This window comes from Carassius gibelio, chromosome B15 (genome assembly GCF_023724105.1).
Source record: "Carassius gibelio isolate Cgi1373 ecotype wild population from Czech Republic chromosome B15, carGib1.2-hapl.c, whole genome shotgun sequence".
NCBI lineage: Eukaryota > Metazoa > Chordata > Actinopteri > Cypriniformes > Cyprinidae > Carassius > Carassius gibelio.
The window spans coordinates 14124773-14139704 of record NC_068410.1 but is presented as its reverse complement, the minus strand read 5'-3'; the positions used below and the strand labels follow the sequence as shown (position 1 = coordinate 14139704).

Here is a 14932-nt window from a genome sequence, read left to right as displayed (position 1 = left end):
TAAAATGCATAATACATATATATATATATACATAATGCATAATACATACTGCATAAAACATAATACATATTAAATATAATACAAACAATACATATATTACATTTTTAGAATTATTCAAATTGATTTTAGTTGACCTGAATTTTTAAATTGATTTAAAACTTTTTAATTTGACACATATATGTAATAAATAAATGTATAAAATGAATGTTTTAGACAAAACAATGTAACATTTTGTCTAACATTTATCAGTAATTGGCATTATTTTCTCAGTACTTAAGGTACTCAGTACTCTAGTGCTCAGAAATGCCAGCAATGATCATTCATAAATATTATATTTCGTTACAGTGGCATTTTGGGTAGTAGTGTGTGGTCTGAACAGTTAAAGGGGGGTAGAAATTTATGCCAAATAGCATATAGTGCATTTCAGGGGAAGAAAATTCACTCAACGCTGCATAGAAGGCGTGCTTAAAAACTCCTAAACAACAAAATGGACCAAAATTATGCTTTCAAATTTTGGATTATTATTAAATTGACAGGACATTTTAAAATAAAAACACTTTGCCCCAGAGTATTTAGACCAACATCCCTAATACCTTGCAGTCTATGGTTCCTCCCAGGCTGTCGGCCGAAGGTGGCTGCAGAAGTTCCCAGGTTCCTCCTTTATCGAACGTGATGACTGACCGCATGTTGTCCTCAGTGACCGATCCATTGATCAGAGTGGCCACAAACACACCCCTCAACCCCTCGACCCGGTGGAGATCGGCAAACGGCTCGTTGGCGAAATACCTTTCAAACGCACAAAAACCCAATTGTGTTTACATGCGCCATTCATATCTGCCAAGAGAGGGCCTCTATGAAAATGCCAATGGCACGCGAGCCAAGCGCATCACATCTGCATTCCGCACTGCAGTAATTGCGTCTCTGCTCTCTGGCGGCCGTGCTGAGCTCAGTGGTTTGGCGGTGGGTGAGATCCCGCTCTGCCGCAGAGTAAAACAATAGCATGTCCTTGGGAAGCTGTGTAGAAATGACAGATTGCTTTTCTACTGACAGTGTGAGCTGAGGGACCAGTGGGCGAAGACATAGCTCTTGCATTATAGAGACGAGACCTCACTAACCTGATTATGGGTTGAGGTGTGCAGAGCCAAAACGGATTTTCAACACTGATGAGGGGCCGTCACTAAACCGAGAGGGGTTCAAGTAAAGGTTACGAGACTGAAAGCTGTGTAAGACTGAGGCTTTATGTGAATTACTGAAGTGGGACATGTTCCTGGCTCAACATGGTTGTTGGCCCTGAGGCAAAATTTCTATCTAAATTTTTGGGTTGGGGCTTCAACCAAAATTTGTATCAACCTATGATTTCCTTTGGATTTTAGGGATTATGGTTAGTGTGAAGTTGAGAAAAAAGCGTTATGTTTAGTGCAGGTCAATGGTTCTTGTTTTTTAGGGTGAAAAGTAGAAAGTATGTTGAAGGTTTCTACTGAAAACTGCTAAGAAATGCGCTCATTTATTTGTTTATCAAATTATTTATTTACGCATTTTCGGATTTACACTAATGTTCAAAGGTTTGGGGGGGGGGGGGGGAGTAAGATTTTTTTTCTTCAAAGAATTAATATTTGTCATCAGCAATAATGCATTAAATTGTTTAAAAGTGAAAGTAAAAAACTAATTTGTTACAGAAATGTGGGATTCAAAAAAATCCTGTTCTTTTGAAATTACTATTCATTAAAGAATCCTTAAAATGTTTTTGAAATAAATTTCTTTTAAACTTAGTCTTTTCAAAAATATGTTGCAAGTGAATAGTCTGTATATCTTTTGTAAAGATAGAAAACTACCAATACAGAGAGAAAAAGGCAATAAAAAATCATTCACCCACAAGTTAAAATTAGCCCATAAATTACTCACCTTGAAGTCAGCCTAGGTGTATATGACTTTCTTCTTTTATACAAATCCAGTCAGAGTTATTTTAAAAATTGTCTTTGATCGCTGTTTGATGCCCCTCAGCGGGTGGTGCACTGCATCGGTTCATGAGAAGTCCAATAAAAAGCGCATCCACTTCAAACTGTTTCATTTACAACAGTGAGTGCAAGCTAGATTTAAGTGATTATGACGATAAGGCTCAACCGTAATGTTATGAAACTACAAGAATACTTTTTGTGCGCAAAAAAAAAAAAAAAAAATTTATTCAACAATATTATATTTTGTGTCAGTCTCCGCTGCCAATTCACCATGACTTGGTAGTTCCAATGTTGTCTATGCAGGGTCAGAAAGCTCTCGGATTCCATCAAAAATATCTTAAGTTGAAAATGAACAAAGGTCTTACGGGTTTGGAACGACATGAGGTTGAGTAATTATTGACAGAATTTTCACTTTTGGGTGAACTATCCCTTTAATAGGAATGTTGTTCCAGGACCAAAAAACATATGTCCTACTTTGGTAAATCACTTTTATGGTCATGTCATCTGTTTATGTACTGTTCGGCAGCAGGAAGGCGTCTCTCTCTCTCTCTCTCTCTCTCTCTCTCTCTCTCTCTCTCTCTCACACACACACACATATGGTGATGTTTAACTGTACCTGATAAGTGTGTTGCTCCCAGAGCCATCAGGGCTGTAGAACAGTACGTTCTCTAGGGACAGCGAGAAGGCTAGGCCCTGTGTGTCCGAGATGTACAGGTGTGTAACGTTATTATTGTGGTTCACGCATACGAACACCTGGTCCTCCGAAGCATCTGCTATGTAGTACTCCTGCAGAGAGAGGACAGTAGGGAATTGCATGTGACAGGTAAACAACATGAAGCTTTAAAAGTCATGACCATAAATACATTTCTGAGACTAAACGAAGCTGATGGCACTCACCGTGATCGGGTGGCGGGTGTTAAACTGAGCTGCTTTCATTGGCTGCCGGTTATAGGAAACCCACAGCTGGACAGACTGAGACTCGTGACTCCCAAACAACGTCTGTGGAAACACAGTAATTCACAATAATTAGCTTAACTAAAACAAATAAATCAAACTGGATATCACAAATTAGTGAAGTGACGTGCGGCCTATTATGGTGACTCATACTCGGAATTTGTGCTCTGCATTTAACCCATCCACTGCATTTAACCCACATATATATATATATATATATATATATATTAGGGCCGGGACTTTAACGCGTTAATTGAGATTAATTAATTACACAAAAAATAACGCGTTAACTAAGATTAATTAATTACAGAAAAAAAATTCCCGCGTTTTTAATAACTTATTTTTGCACCGCGGAACGTTTCTCACTGGGTGAGTTTCGGCAGACCGATTATACTGGAGCACCAACTAGCGTTCGCTTCGCATATCACAGCAGCACATCGAGCCTCAAGTATCACCTCAATGCAAAACATATAGCAGCTAGCGTGGACTTTACACTTTATGTTGAACTATGTATTATTTTGTTGGTGCAACAGTTTATGTTGAACTCTTTATTGTTTTGGCCAAGGTTATTGAGAGTTGGACTTAGTATGTTATGGCCTCTGAAGCAACAGAGAGAGGTTTTCTAATAGTCAGTGTTTCCAATGTTATATATATATACCTATAAGCTTCCTGAATTTTTGAAATGTACTATTTCTAAATTGTTTCTAAATATGCTATTGCTACACTTCATGGCAAAAATTGCACTTGTCTGCTAGACTTGGTTGAACAAAAATAAACAATATTTTGTTGCTTAAGCTTATGTATTCAGTCATTATTCAATTGTATACTATAAATCCATGTGAAAAAAAATTACTTCTCACTGTTCTCAGATCAAATATTTATATGCGATTAAAATGCGATTAATTTCGATTAATTAATTACAAAGCCTCTAATTGATTAGATTATATTTTTAATCGAGTCCCGGCCCTAATATATATATATATATATATATATATATATATATATATATATATATATATATATATGTGTATATATATGTATATATATATATATATATATATATATATATATATATATATATATATATATATATATATATATATGTGTGTGTATATATATATATATATATATATATATATATATATATATATATATATATATATATATATATATATATATATATATAAACTATTTTTAAATATTGTTTTATTTCAGGTCTGACAGTAATAACTATATGATCAACAAACTACAACAAAAACAGTATGTATTTCGATAATTTTTATTAATAATAAAATTCTTAAAATAATATTAATCATTTATAATAATTTGTATAATAATAATATATTATTATTATCATTATACATAAATGTATATACTTAATACAAAGAAGAAGAAGAAGAAAATGTTATATATCAAATAATTTATAATTGTTATTTATGGCATTATATTTACAAAAATTGGAATAACAATAATAATAAAAAAGAATAAACTAGTTTTAATTTAAAGTTAATACCCAAATAATAAAATAATTTAATGTATATATGTGAACAAGTTATTCAGCTGAATAAAAAAAGTGTGAATATCATTTTTTTTTTAAATGGTTAAACAGATTTATCAGTCTATATTTAGTTAAGATGAGAGTAACATCACACAAGGTGGTTGGTTTGTTTTAGCACATCCTTTAGATGGGACATTAAACCGAGGTCCTGGCTCTCTGTATGATAATTAAAACTAAACATCACAGAGTTTTATAAGGTACACAAGATTTTATAAGATAATCTGATACCTTCAGTTACCATAAACCATGGCATAATACCACTATAAATGGGGTCTGAATGGCAGACAATATCAGCATTGGCAGATATGCCCACCCAGCACTGTTTTCACTAGGGTCCTGTTACCTGTAACCACTTAATAAGGACTACTGGGGATTTGGAAAAGGAAAAAAACAGTATCTCTTATTAGTTCTTCTAAAACTGCTGGGTTTTTTTAGAGAGAAAAGGGAAGGAAAGCTGATGTGAGCGGTCATAATCTAGTCACTGTCCCAGCAACCTAGATGTGCCTCCGTCTAGAGTCTTTTCACTACTTCTTCCCAAGTCTCTCCTTCACTTTCTCCCCTCAGGAAATCAAAGCTTCAATCAATCCTGAAGTTCAACCGGTTCAATCAGTCTCTCCTTTGTACGACAAGCTGTCACTGTAATCAAGCTGTGGGTGAGTTAGTAACACAACATCAGCTTCACAAAGCTGTACATTACTCTCACTATAATAAACAGATTACGCACGACCAAACTAAAGATCTGTGTCCGATATAGGTGTTCAATATTCACTACATAAATACTTTTATGTATTGATTTTTATTAACAGATTAATAGTTTACAAAACTTTTTTCTTGCTGTGTAAACAAGCAAACAAATTTGCCTAAAAAAATTATTATTGCTGCCTGTCTAAAAGCCAAAGATGCTATTAGAGGTGAAAAAGCAAAGAAACAGATTCTCTACATTAATCAGGTTTATTGCTGTTTCCTAGATCAAACTGCAAAGTCAAAAAGGGCTGCAAGATTGGAGTGGTAACAGGCAAAATACTAATAAACACAGCCAGCAAAAGGGATTTATTGGGTCAGTGTTAGAACAACAGGAAGACAGCCTGTCAGATTACAGTATATTTATAAGCATAATCATCCTGAATAACAAGTTTAACCACTTCCTTGTTCAAAGGCACAAAGGCTTAGTGTTGTCTTTCTCAGCTCTCCGCACTGCCTCGTTTTTAGTCACACCATTCATGCTATTGATTTATCTTGTTGTTAACGGCTGTCTCCAGGAACAGACTGCAGTGTTGTGGAAGCAGCCAAAACACAATCTGGCTTTAGAGAGCAAAGACCAGGGAGACCTCTCGAAACAGATGCTGTTGCCAGGAGATCTTAAGAGAGCAAAGTGTGCGATAACAACAATCAAATCACAAAGCTGCGACAACCAGATCCAGATGCCAATGTTTAGATATGGTACCATAATATCAGAATAATATGTTCTTGTGTAAGCAATACATCATTGCATGCAATTACTGAACAAGGTTATTAAAAATGATGGAAAACATTATAAAGTATTCAGTATATTATATTCAAATATTAAATAATAAAAGTAAGTTGTAGTATACTTGCATATGACAATACAGTACAGTTTACTTTATAATGTAATATATATATATATATATATATATATATATATATATATATATATATATATATATATATATATATAAAATACAATAAAATAAAATAAAAATTAAAAAAAAGAGTTAAACTCAATCCAATTAAGTTTTTTCAGAGCTGAGTGAAAAATGACTGGAATTATTTATTTTCTATTTGCCTTTAAAAATTATAATTACATTTTTGAATGTCTGGAAATCAATAGTTTAAAGCCATGGTATTAAAATAAAAAAAAAAAAAAAAAAAAACGCTGTATAAGTTTCTCTCTTATGTAGAACAATTATTATATTGACTATTGAAGTCAACAGGGATAGCTAATAAATAATAATAGTACTAATAATATTATAATTCTAATAACATTATATTATCTATATGATTTAATATTTACATTTAAAACTTTTTGAATATTTAAATGTATCAAGCTGCAATCTCAAAGTCTGAAAGGTGCCTTTCAGGGAGGTGCAGAGCTGCCACAGAGGTGGATGCAGTGTTTCTGTGATTGAGCCGTTACTGAATCCTGTCAGGTGGTCCGAATTTTTCTCCCAGGGTTCGATTTGCAACCGACACATAGATCCAACCTTCAATTTTAAACGTCACAGTATCATTAAGCATTTATAGGCTGTTAGCCACAAACAGCCCCTCTGAGCAAACTGTCATCTCTCATTCTGCTGCCATAGTATCCAAATGTCCCTGACTACAAACTTGACAGCAGAAAGAAGCCTTCTATTCTTACATGCCAACATGAATGGAATCATTTCTGGCACAGCCGGCCTAATGAATATCTGGCTTTGGAGTCACTTTGCCGTCTTTTTGGAGGAGGCATTTATCTCTAGAACAACAGCCGTACTGTGCTGGCAGTCTCTCCCATCGCTTAGTCTGGAAGACAGATCAGACTTTCAAGCATGAGTGAGAATGTGTAGATGCAGCGTGTTGAAGGAACACAGTGTGAAAAGTTCTGCATTGCTGAGATGCTCTGTTCAAAATGAGGACCCTTTCCCAACAGTAAAGACTCTACTGAATCTAAGAAAAAGAAAATTATATTTTTCTCTTTAATATAAAGAAACATAAAGGTTCTTTAAAGGGGTCATATGATGTGTTCTCCATTTTCCTTTCTCTTTGGAGTGTCACAAGCTCTTGGTGTATAAAAAAGATCTGTAAAGTTGCAAGGACTAAAGTTTCAAATCCAAAGACACATTCTTTATAAAAGTTAAGAGTCAACCACGCCCTGATAAAATGCCTCGTTTAAACACGCCCCCACATGTCTATGTCATGATGTGGGAAGATTTGCATAATGCCTCCCAAATGTTCACGCAAAGAAAGAAGGTGTAACTTTGATCCTCGCTGTGGTATTGTTGCCACCGGCATGTTGTGGAGTCACTGTGTGTTTCGTTGTGAAAGCAAAACTACTTTGTTCAGCCTTCCAAAAGAGGACACAACTAGAAATCAGTGGTTGAGTTTTATTTACAACACTGAAATAAATAATGTACAATAAAAAATAATGTACATTCTATGGAAAATAATGTGTTTTTTGACTTGTGGTCTAAAAGGGTTGTCCCTATTCTCTTAATGGGTAATGGGTGTGTTTTGGGCATAACCCATCTCATCTCTCATTCCCTATAAGAGCCAATTGCACTCGCGCCATAGCAGATTCGCTATTTACACTGTATAATTTTTAAGCGCAAAGACTGAACGTGTCTCCAGAGAGGAAACAGAGCTGCTCGTGCACTAGCAAATAGGTAAGCTAATTCTGATGTATGCGCTGATTATCCATTACGACATGTAGGCTTTTTTTATATTAATGTAGCCTATACAATTAAAATCTTTTACATTGTAATCCTTTCATTTTTTATATTTGGCATGTTTGTGTGCTGCTGCATGTGTGAAATGAGCAGAGTTTATGCACGTTTTGGATCCACCTATAGGTGCATATTACTAAAGCACTCTTTAAATAACAAAAAATGACTGTGTCATTGACTTTAGACCAGGTTTTAATTGGTCAATGACGTAGTCTATATCAGTTGCCTCAAAATAGCAACGCGCCAAAAATGCACCTAAACACACCTCGTTTTCAGGCAAGCATGCCCCTGGCCACATAAATAAGCGGAAATGCATTTTCTATTTATACAACATGGCCAAAGGATGTGAAAATGATAATTGTGTCAGGCTGAAACTAGCAAAAAATACTTGCATCATGCCTGGTGCCGCATTGTGTCAAGTGTATGATAAGGCCCGTAGAGTTTGTTTCTTCCCCGAAACAGAAATGTAGCATTACATCACTTGCTCAAAAATGGATCTTCTACAGTAATAATAAAAAAAATAATAATAATAATAATAGTTGGATTAGTAATAGTTAATTGCATCATCGGAACAGATTTTGAATGGGTGCCGTCAGAATGAGAGTCCTAACAGCTGATAAAAACACCACAACAATCCACAAGTAATCTACACGACTCCATTCCATCAATTAAAGTCTTGTCAATCAAAAAGTTACACGTTTGTAAGAAACAAATCCATCAAAGCATTTCAGACTCATATTGGAAGTAATGATTTAAAGTTAAAATGTCTTATTACGGATCTGTTTCTTAGAAACAGCTTTTTGCTTCACAAGATGTTAACTAATGGACTGGAGCTGTGGGGATTATTTGTTGATAATTGTGATGTTTTTATCAGTTTTTTACTCTCATTCTGACGGCACCCATTCAAAATCTGTTCCGTTGAAGAAACAAACTGACATCTCAAATTGCCTGACAGTAAATTAACAGCAAAATTTACTTTTTGATGAACTATTCCTTTAATCCATCCTGTAATTCAGTATTATAGACCTCATTTTAAGCAGTCAAATGACTAATTAATTGAACCCATTGAAACCGTAATCAACTTAACATCTGATTTATGATTTTATGATAACCTGTATTTAAAGATCTACATTTACAAGAGTTTTCTTGTAATTAAAGGTATTTTACATAAATGCATTAATCTGATACCGCTTAGGTGCCTTTTGACATCCCATAACCATGCTTAAATTCTCTCCGTCCTTCTGTAAATATCTTCCTTCATCAAAGTTCAGATTACATCCTGAATCCAGGTTATCACTAAAGCAGCTTGAAAGGCTACAGAGAGGTGAGAACGTGAGAAGAGAAAAGTCTTAATTATTACTAAGAATCTCTATGACATTATGGATAAATCCCTGAGATGAGAGGACCTTGGTTTCCACAGCTTTAATTAGTCTTAGAAGCTTCTCACTGCCAAAGGCTCTTGTGATATTCATTATGGTAATCCTATTAGCCAGGCTACAGATAGAGGGACTTGACACAATGAGAGCAAAAGAGTGAGTCAGAGAGAGACACAGTGACTGAAAGAAAAAAGGGTGACAGACTACAATGTCGTCCAACTGGTAAGAGACTTTGTAAATGTTCCAAAACCTAGTGAATGACCTAGCTGCCTACAACCTACATAGGCAGCATTCAACTAAACTGAATCTCACAAATGACTAAATTTTTTTACGTTACACAAGCAACAAATCACAAAGTATACAGAAACCCAACTCATAAAGGTTAAGTGTCGAGTTCTGTGTCAGCACTTCTAAGCTAACACAATATAATAAGAACAAATATATATACACAATATACAAACTATATTAATCTTTATCAACACTTATCAGTATTTAATTATTAATTACCATATTAATAGACAACATTTCTCTCGCTTCATCCACCCTTTTGGGATATTTTTTACTATGCTTGCTGCAAAACATTTTTTTTTAGACAGGTTTTAGTTAACAATAACCACACTGGGCTAAACATATATATCTTATGAGCAAAAATAGCATAATTAGGATTTAAAAAATTGGTTTAATTGCTTGCTTTTTAGCAGGTGAGGTTGGAAGACCATTCTAAACCAGTGAAGTTGATTCTTTTCAGCAGGGGCACCTTATTCCTCCTTAAAATGCTGCCTCTGTAGACAGCTCACTAAATGTTAGTCTGTAAGTGAGTGAGCGAGAGACTGAAAAATCAAGGGACAGAAAGAGAGAGGGGGTTGCTACAAGGGTACGTCTGGCCAGCAGGGTCAGGGCCAGGCCACACACAGTCATCAACAATCCAAGGCTCTCAACAAGCCTGTCACTTTCTCTCTCCTCAAGAGTAGAGATATTACCAACCTTCCCAGCCAGACAAATTCCACAGAGCTGTTTGCTCTGGCCTGTTTACTACTTGTCTGTCTTGTCATAGACCTCCTTAGGATAATTTTGTTAAATGCGCTACGTAGAAAACCAACTTGCACTGCAAAGAGCTGAATGGTCTAACCATAATAACCACTAATTATCCTGCTGTAAATCCATCCACTCAGTAAGCGAAGTATCCAAACCCGTTACAAAAAATTCACTGGAACTGTGGCTCACCAGAACATAGAGAGCAAATTTCCCATAGCTGCTTGTGGAAAATTCAGAAAAATCACTCAAAGCGAGTGCGTATCGCTCCTTTTGGTCTATGCCTCACCAAAAGTGATTCTCTATGAAATGAGATTCAGATGACTTTCAGGATGATTGAAGGGATATTCCAGCCAAATAAAAAAAATCTGTAATCATTTACTTCCCATCATGTCATTCCAAATCAAACTCTCTTTCTTCTGTGGAACACAAAAGAAGATATTTCGAACAACAAACAGTTGAAACATCCGTCAAAATATCTTCTTTGGTGTTCCATAATCAATAGTCCTTCACAAACAAGAACAATAGGAGCAATTCTGAAACGGTTTCTTTGCATTCCAGCAGCGCTCTGAGCCATAGTGTGGAAGACAGGACCATACGGCGGCACTGGGCAACAGAACGCATATAAGTGGTGCATGAGTGGTTAGTAGCACCCCAGGGAAACCAAGCTACAACTTCATTAACGGAACATAGATCAGAGCTGTCAAGCAGGCAGCTCCTCCAGCACGGTGTCCAGGGCCGTGGTGCTGCCATCCATTCAGCACCACTCATAAATAGCCATCAAAACTCCCACGGAGTCTCTGGCTTTCTGAAGCCGCAGATAAATTGCACATTTCTTCCCACTTTAATGGGTGACTTGGGCTGGCTTCGGCCTTACGCAAACCTGGCAGTGCCATGTGTGACCTGACAGATGCCTCGTCCACTTCTGGGCAGTCAGACATTTGCTGTGGGATGAGGTTAGTGAGATGCCAGCCGGTGTGAGGTGGAAATGATTAACCACTGAATACACTCAAGGGTGAGAGATACACTGAAATATAACACTAGCCGTGGTCAGCATAGACATGAAGTCTAGACAGTCATTGTTTCAGCAACCAAAACTATGCAAAACTTTATGGAGGCATATTAAATGAAAACAAATATTTCAGGCTATATTATGTTCCCATCTTGGATACGAGGCAAATAAGACAGTTTGAAAGATACAGCTTAAAACGTTTTATTTTCTATGACTGATGACCTGTGGTGCATGACTGAGTAATGCTAACTACCTCACGATACAAAACACATTGCAGCACGTCGAAAGGATTTGGGGTAGTAATTGTTTCTGCTCAAAAGTGTGAAATAATATTAGTGTCTAACTTCAATAAAAATGAAATGGTCCAGAGAGTGAAAATCTGTGTGATCTCGGAGTTTCCATTTATTTCAATGAAACTCTTTATTAATAGATGTACATGGTATTATGTAAATGCAATAAGAAAAAAATATACAAGACACATGGTTTTAAAGCAGTTGTTCTCAACCTCAAACTGACTTAAACGTATTGAAATTAATAAATTGTTATCCAAGATAAATTTAAATGCTAAAAATAAGACAAACTGTTATATAACTACCAAAGGTACTATATGACTAGGGTGGCCATATGTGCCATTTATTTTTGGACAAGTCCTGGCCAGGATTTTAATATTGCCTAAAAAATCCAAAACGAGTGTGACCAATAACATACAGGCATTGTACATAATCAACCAATCCTGGTGTGCGAGAAGGTGGGATCTACAGAGAAGGATCAAAGCAAGGCAAATACACACATGTGTTTGTTCCTTCATTCCACTTGAGGCAGCGCTGCACAGAACAATCATTGTATGACACCAAAGTACTGTGAGAGTGATTCAAATCTTCAATACCCCAGGTTATCAGTTGGTGGAAAACACAGCGTATGCAACCATCGAAGCCAGCAAACGAACTGTGACAGATATCGCAGATTCAACCTGACCTACAAAAACACGGCATCCATCTGAAAAGCTTTTCAACCAGAGGCATAGTAAACGTTGATAAATCAATTTACAGTGTGTAACACCTGTTGCCCTCCGTTGTCAATTACAGTTGTGTGTCCTTGATCTGGCAACCCATATGAGTGCTAAATCTGAGGAGGAGTCTTGAGTCATGTGGAATACTTTTTATAATAGATTTATGCTCTTTTATTGGACTTCAAAATCTTAAATCCCATTCACTGCTATTATAAAGCTTGGAAGAGCCAGGACATTTTTTAATATAACTCTCCATATACACCTAGGGGTAAATTGCATTTTTGGGTGAACTCTCTCTTTAAATTTTTATAACTATTCTACATTCGAAATCTACATTTCTCTTGTTCGCCATCTTGTATTTCTTCTTTCATCAAGCCTTGTGCAAGTGCATTCTGGGTTTGCTCTCTCTGTGTAAGATACACACGATGCTGCCTTAGAATCCGGCCAAAATTTGGCCTCTTAGGAGGCAATATAACCAAACCGCCTACCTTCTGGAACAGTCTTTATCCCGGAAGCCTTAAATACTGCCTTCCATGCAGCTCACTAGGTTTTGGAACAGAGCGAGTGTTTAACAGCAACACGTTGTGTAACTTTGTACATTGCTTGCATATTTTCACAGTTTTCTCCTCTGCTCTGTTCACAGTCTGATATTTAGCAGATGCTTTAATTCAAAGTTACATTTTTATAGATTGTCCCTTCATGGGACAATTATTATGTTTCAGCGTGCAATGATTTTGCCGTATTCAAACCCGCAACCTTTTAGTTACCAGCCCAGATAGAGTGCAGTACTAAATTACCTACATTAACTTCCTGCCACAAAGTTCAGAAGTTCACTGTTTGCTAAACACACCAGCAATCCTCCACACTTGACTTCAAGGCATTAAAAGCGCCTGTTATCACTGCCTGTTCATCTTGAGCAGGACCGTTCCTCCAGCTCTTCAGAGGAGTGTTTATTCACACTCACAGGAGAGGCATTCAGGGAGTTTGGCAAAGATCTGACTCATGTGCACTCTGCACATTTTCTGTTTTTTAACTCTAGCTCAGCACTGCATATTCTTCTCATCTTTCGCTATATAAAAGTCTGAAGCTACCCTTCAAAGGTTTGCAGCTTCGGTCTGGTCACAGTGCACACTTACCCTAGTGGTTGTGGCAAACATGTACTTGTCCCGTAGCTGGAAGATGTCCACCTTCTCCAGGATAACACGGCGGTTTTGCTCGTCCTGGAAGAAGTCTGTGCTGCTGAGGATGCTGGAGTCTCCCTGGGGCTCGTGGCGCTGGACAAACACTGTGGTGGGTTTGTCATATGGTTCTACACCCCTATGGGAATAGAAAGACACACATGCTTTGACATATTTGTTTGGACATACTTGGAAACAAGTAACGTGGTGGAATTCTGAAAGCCCCCACTCCACATTTGGTTTTGGGGTTTTTTAGGTTTAGCATAAATTTGCGCTCCATTTTATCTGGCAAACATGAAAGCAGACAATAACACATTTTTGTTTCATATTTATTCAGAGATCAACCAATAACATTTATATGTGTTAATATTAAACACTACATCTATTGTTTAAATGGCTGGGTTGAGTAAAAAGTAGTTTTTTCGAAAGAAATGAATGAAAAATGAAAATTCCACAAGTTGGTATAATTCTTTAGGGTCTTCATGAAAGGCCTTTAGCAGTTTAGTTAAAATTTCTCAATGGTAGTGTAAAAACACCCTTTTTACCCTGTCAAAAACAGCTCTGATCACAGCAAGCCATTTCGGGTTGTTGTGTACACACACTGCCAACACACAATTATGATCAAACAGCATGTAAAAGATTATGTCCCCTTTAAAAGCAACAGTAAAGTCAATTATAATGTTATAACTAGGGAAGTCACGAAAACCGATATTACGGTACCAAGTTAGTATAAACATTTTCAAATCTTGCCGAAACGTCTTTCTTCAGTAGTGCAGGTACAGTTGTACCGAAGATAGTCACTAGCGAGGCTGCAATTCTTCCGGAACTGATGGGGGCAGGCAGAGCATGTCTGGCAGTGTGAAGGAGAAGAAAAATCACCTACAAGCACACTAGAAGAACTATGTGGAAGATGGCGATGATATATGAATATGAATGTGGGAGATTTAAATAAGCGCACGCAGCTCTGAAAGCACAAGCACGGTGCATAATCACGCACACATATAACTATAAATGAACAAGCTGTAAGCTGTCAGACAGTGTATCCATCCTCGGAATGTCCTTATTAAAATTACTGGCTAATATTTCACCCATAATTGACTAATGTTCACATTCAGAGTATATGTACGCGTGCATGTGCGTGCGCATACATGAGTGCTTGTGCGTGCGCATACATGAGTGCTTGTGTGTGTGTGTGTGTGTGTGTGTGTGTGTGTGCGAATGCGTGAGTGCTTGTGTGTGTATGTGTTAATTTGAAGGCCATGTGCCACTAATGTTGTGTTTTGTAATGTTTAATGAAGGAATTAATGCTTAAGCATTATTGTTATTATATTTTTCCCCCCATGGTATCGACTTGGTATCAATTATCATGTACTTTTAGTGTTATTTGTTCCGCAACAAGATTTTTGGTATCATGTCAA

General features: G+C 36.6%; 1 protein-coding gene across 1 annotated transcript in view; it reads right to left on the bottom strand.

Moving 5' to 3' along the window:
* Positions 1 to 14932, bottom strand: part of sorl1 (sortilin-related receptor, L(DLR class) A repeats containing) — a 57338-nt gene that overhangs the window by 23977 nt on the left and 18429 nt on the right. Inside the window, exons 6-9 of the mRNA XM_052575948.1 lie at positions 13473 to 13653; positions 2853 to 2954; positions 2572 to 2741; positions 594 to 786 (exon numbers count right to left, since the gene is read on the bottom strand). Of these exons, the coding sequence (XP_052431908.1) occupies positions 594 to 786; positions 2572 to 2741; positions 2853 to 2954; positions 13473 to 13653 (646 nt within the window). The remainder of the gene's footprint in view (positions 1 to 593; positions 787 to 2571; positions 2742 to 2852; positions 2955 to 13472; positions 13654 to 14932) is intronic.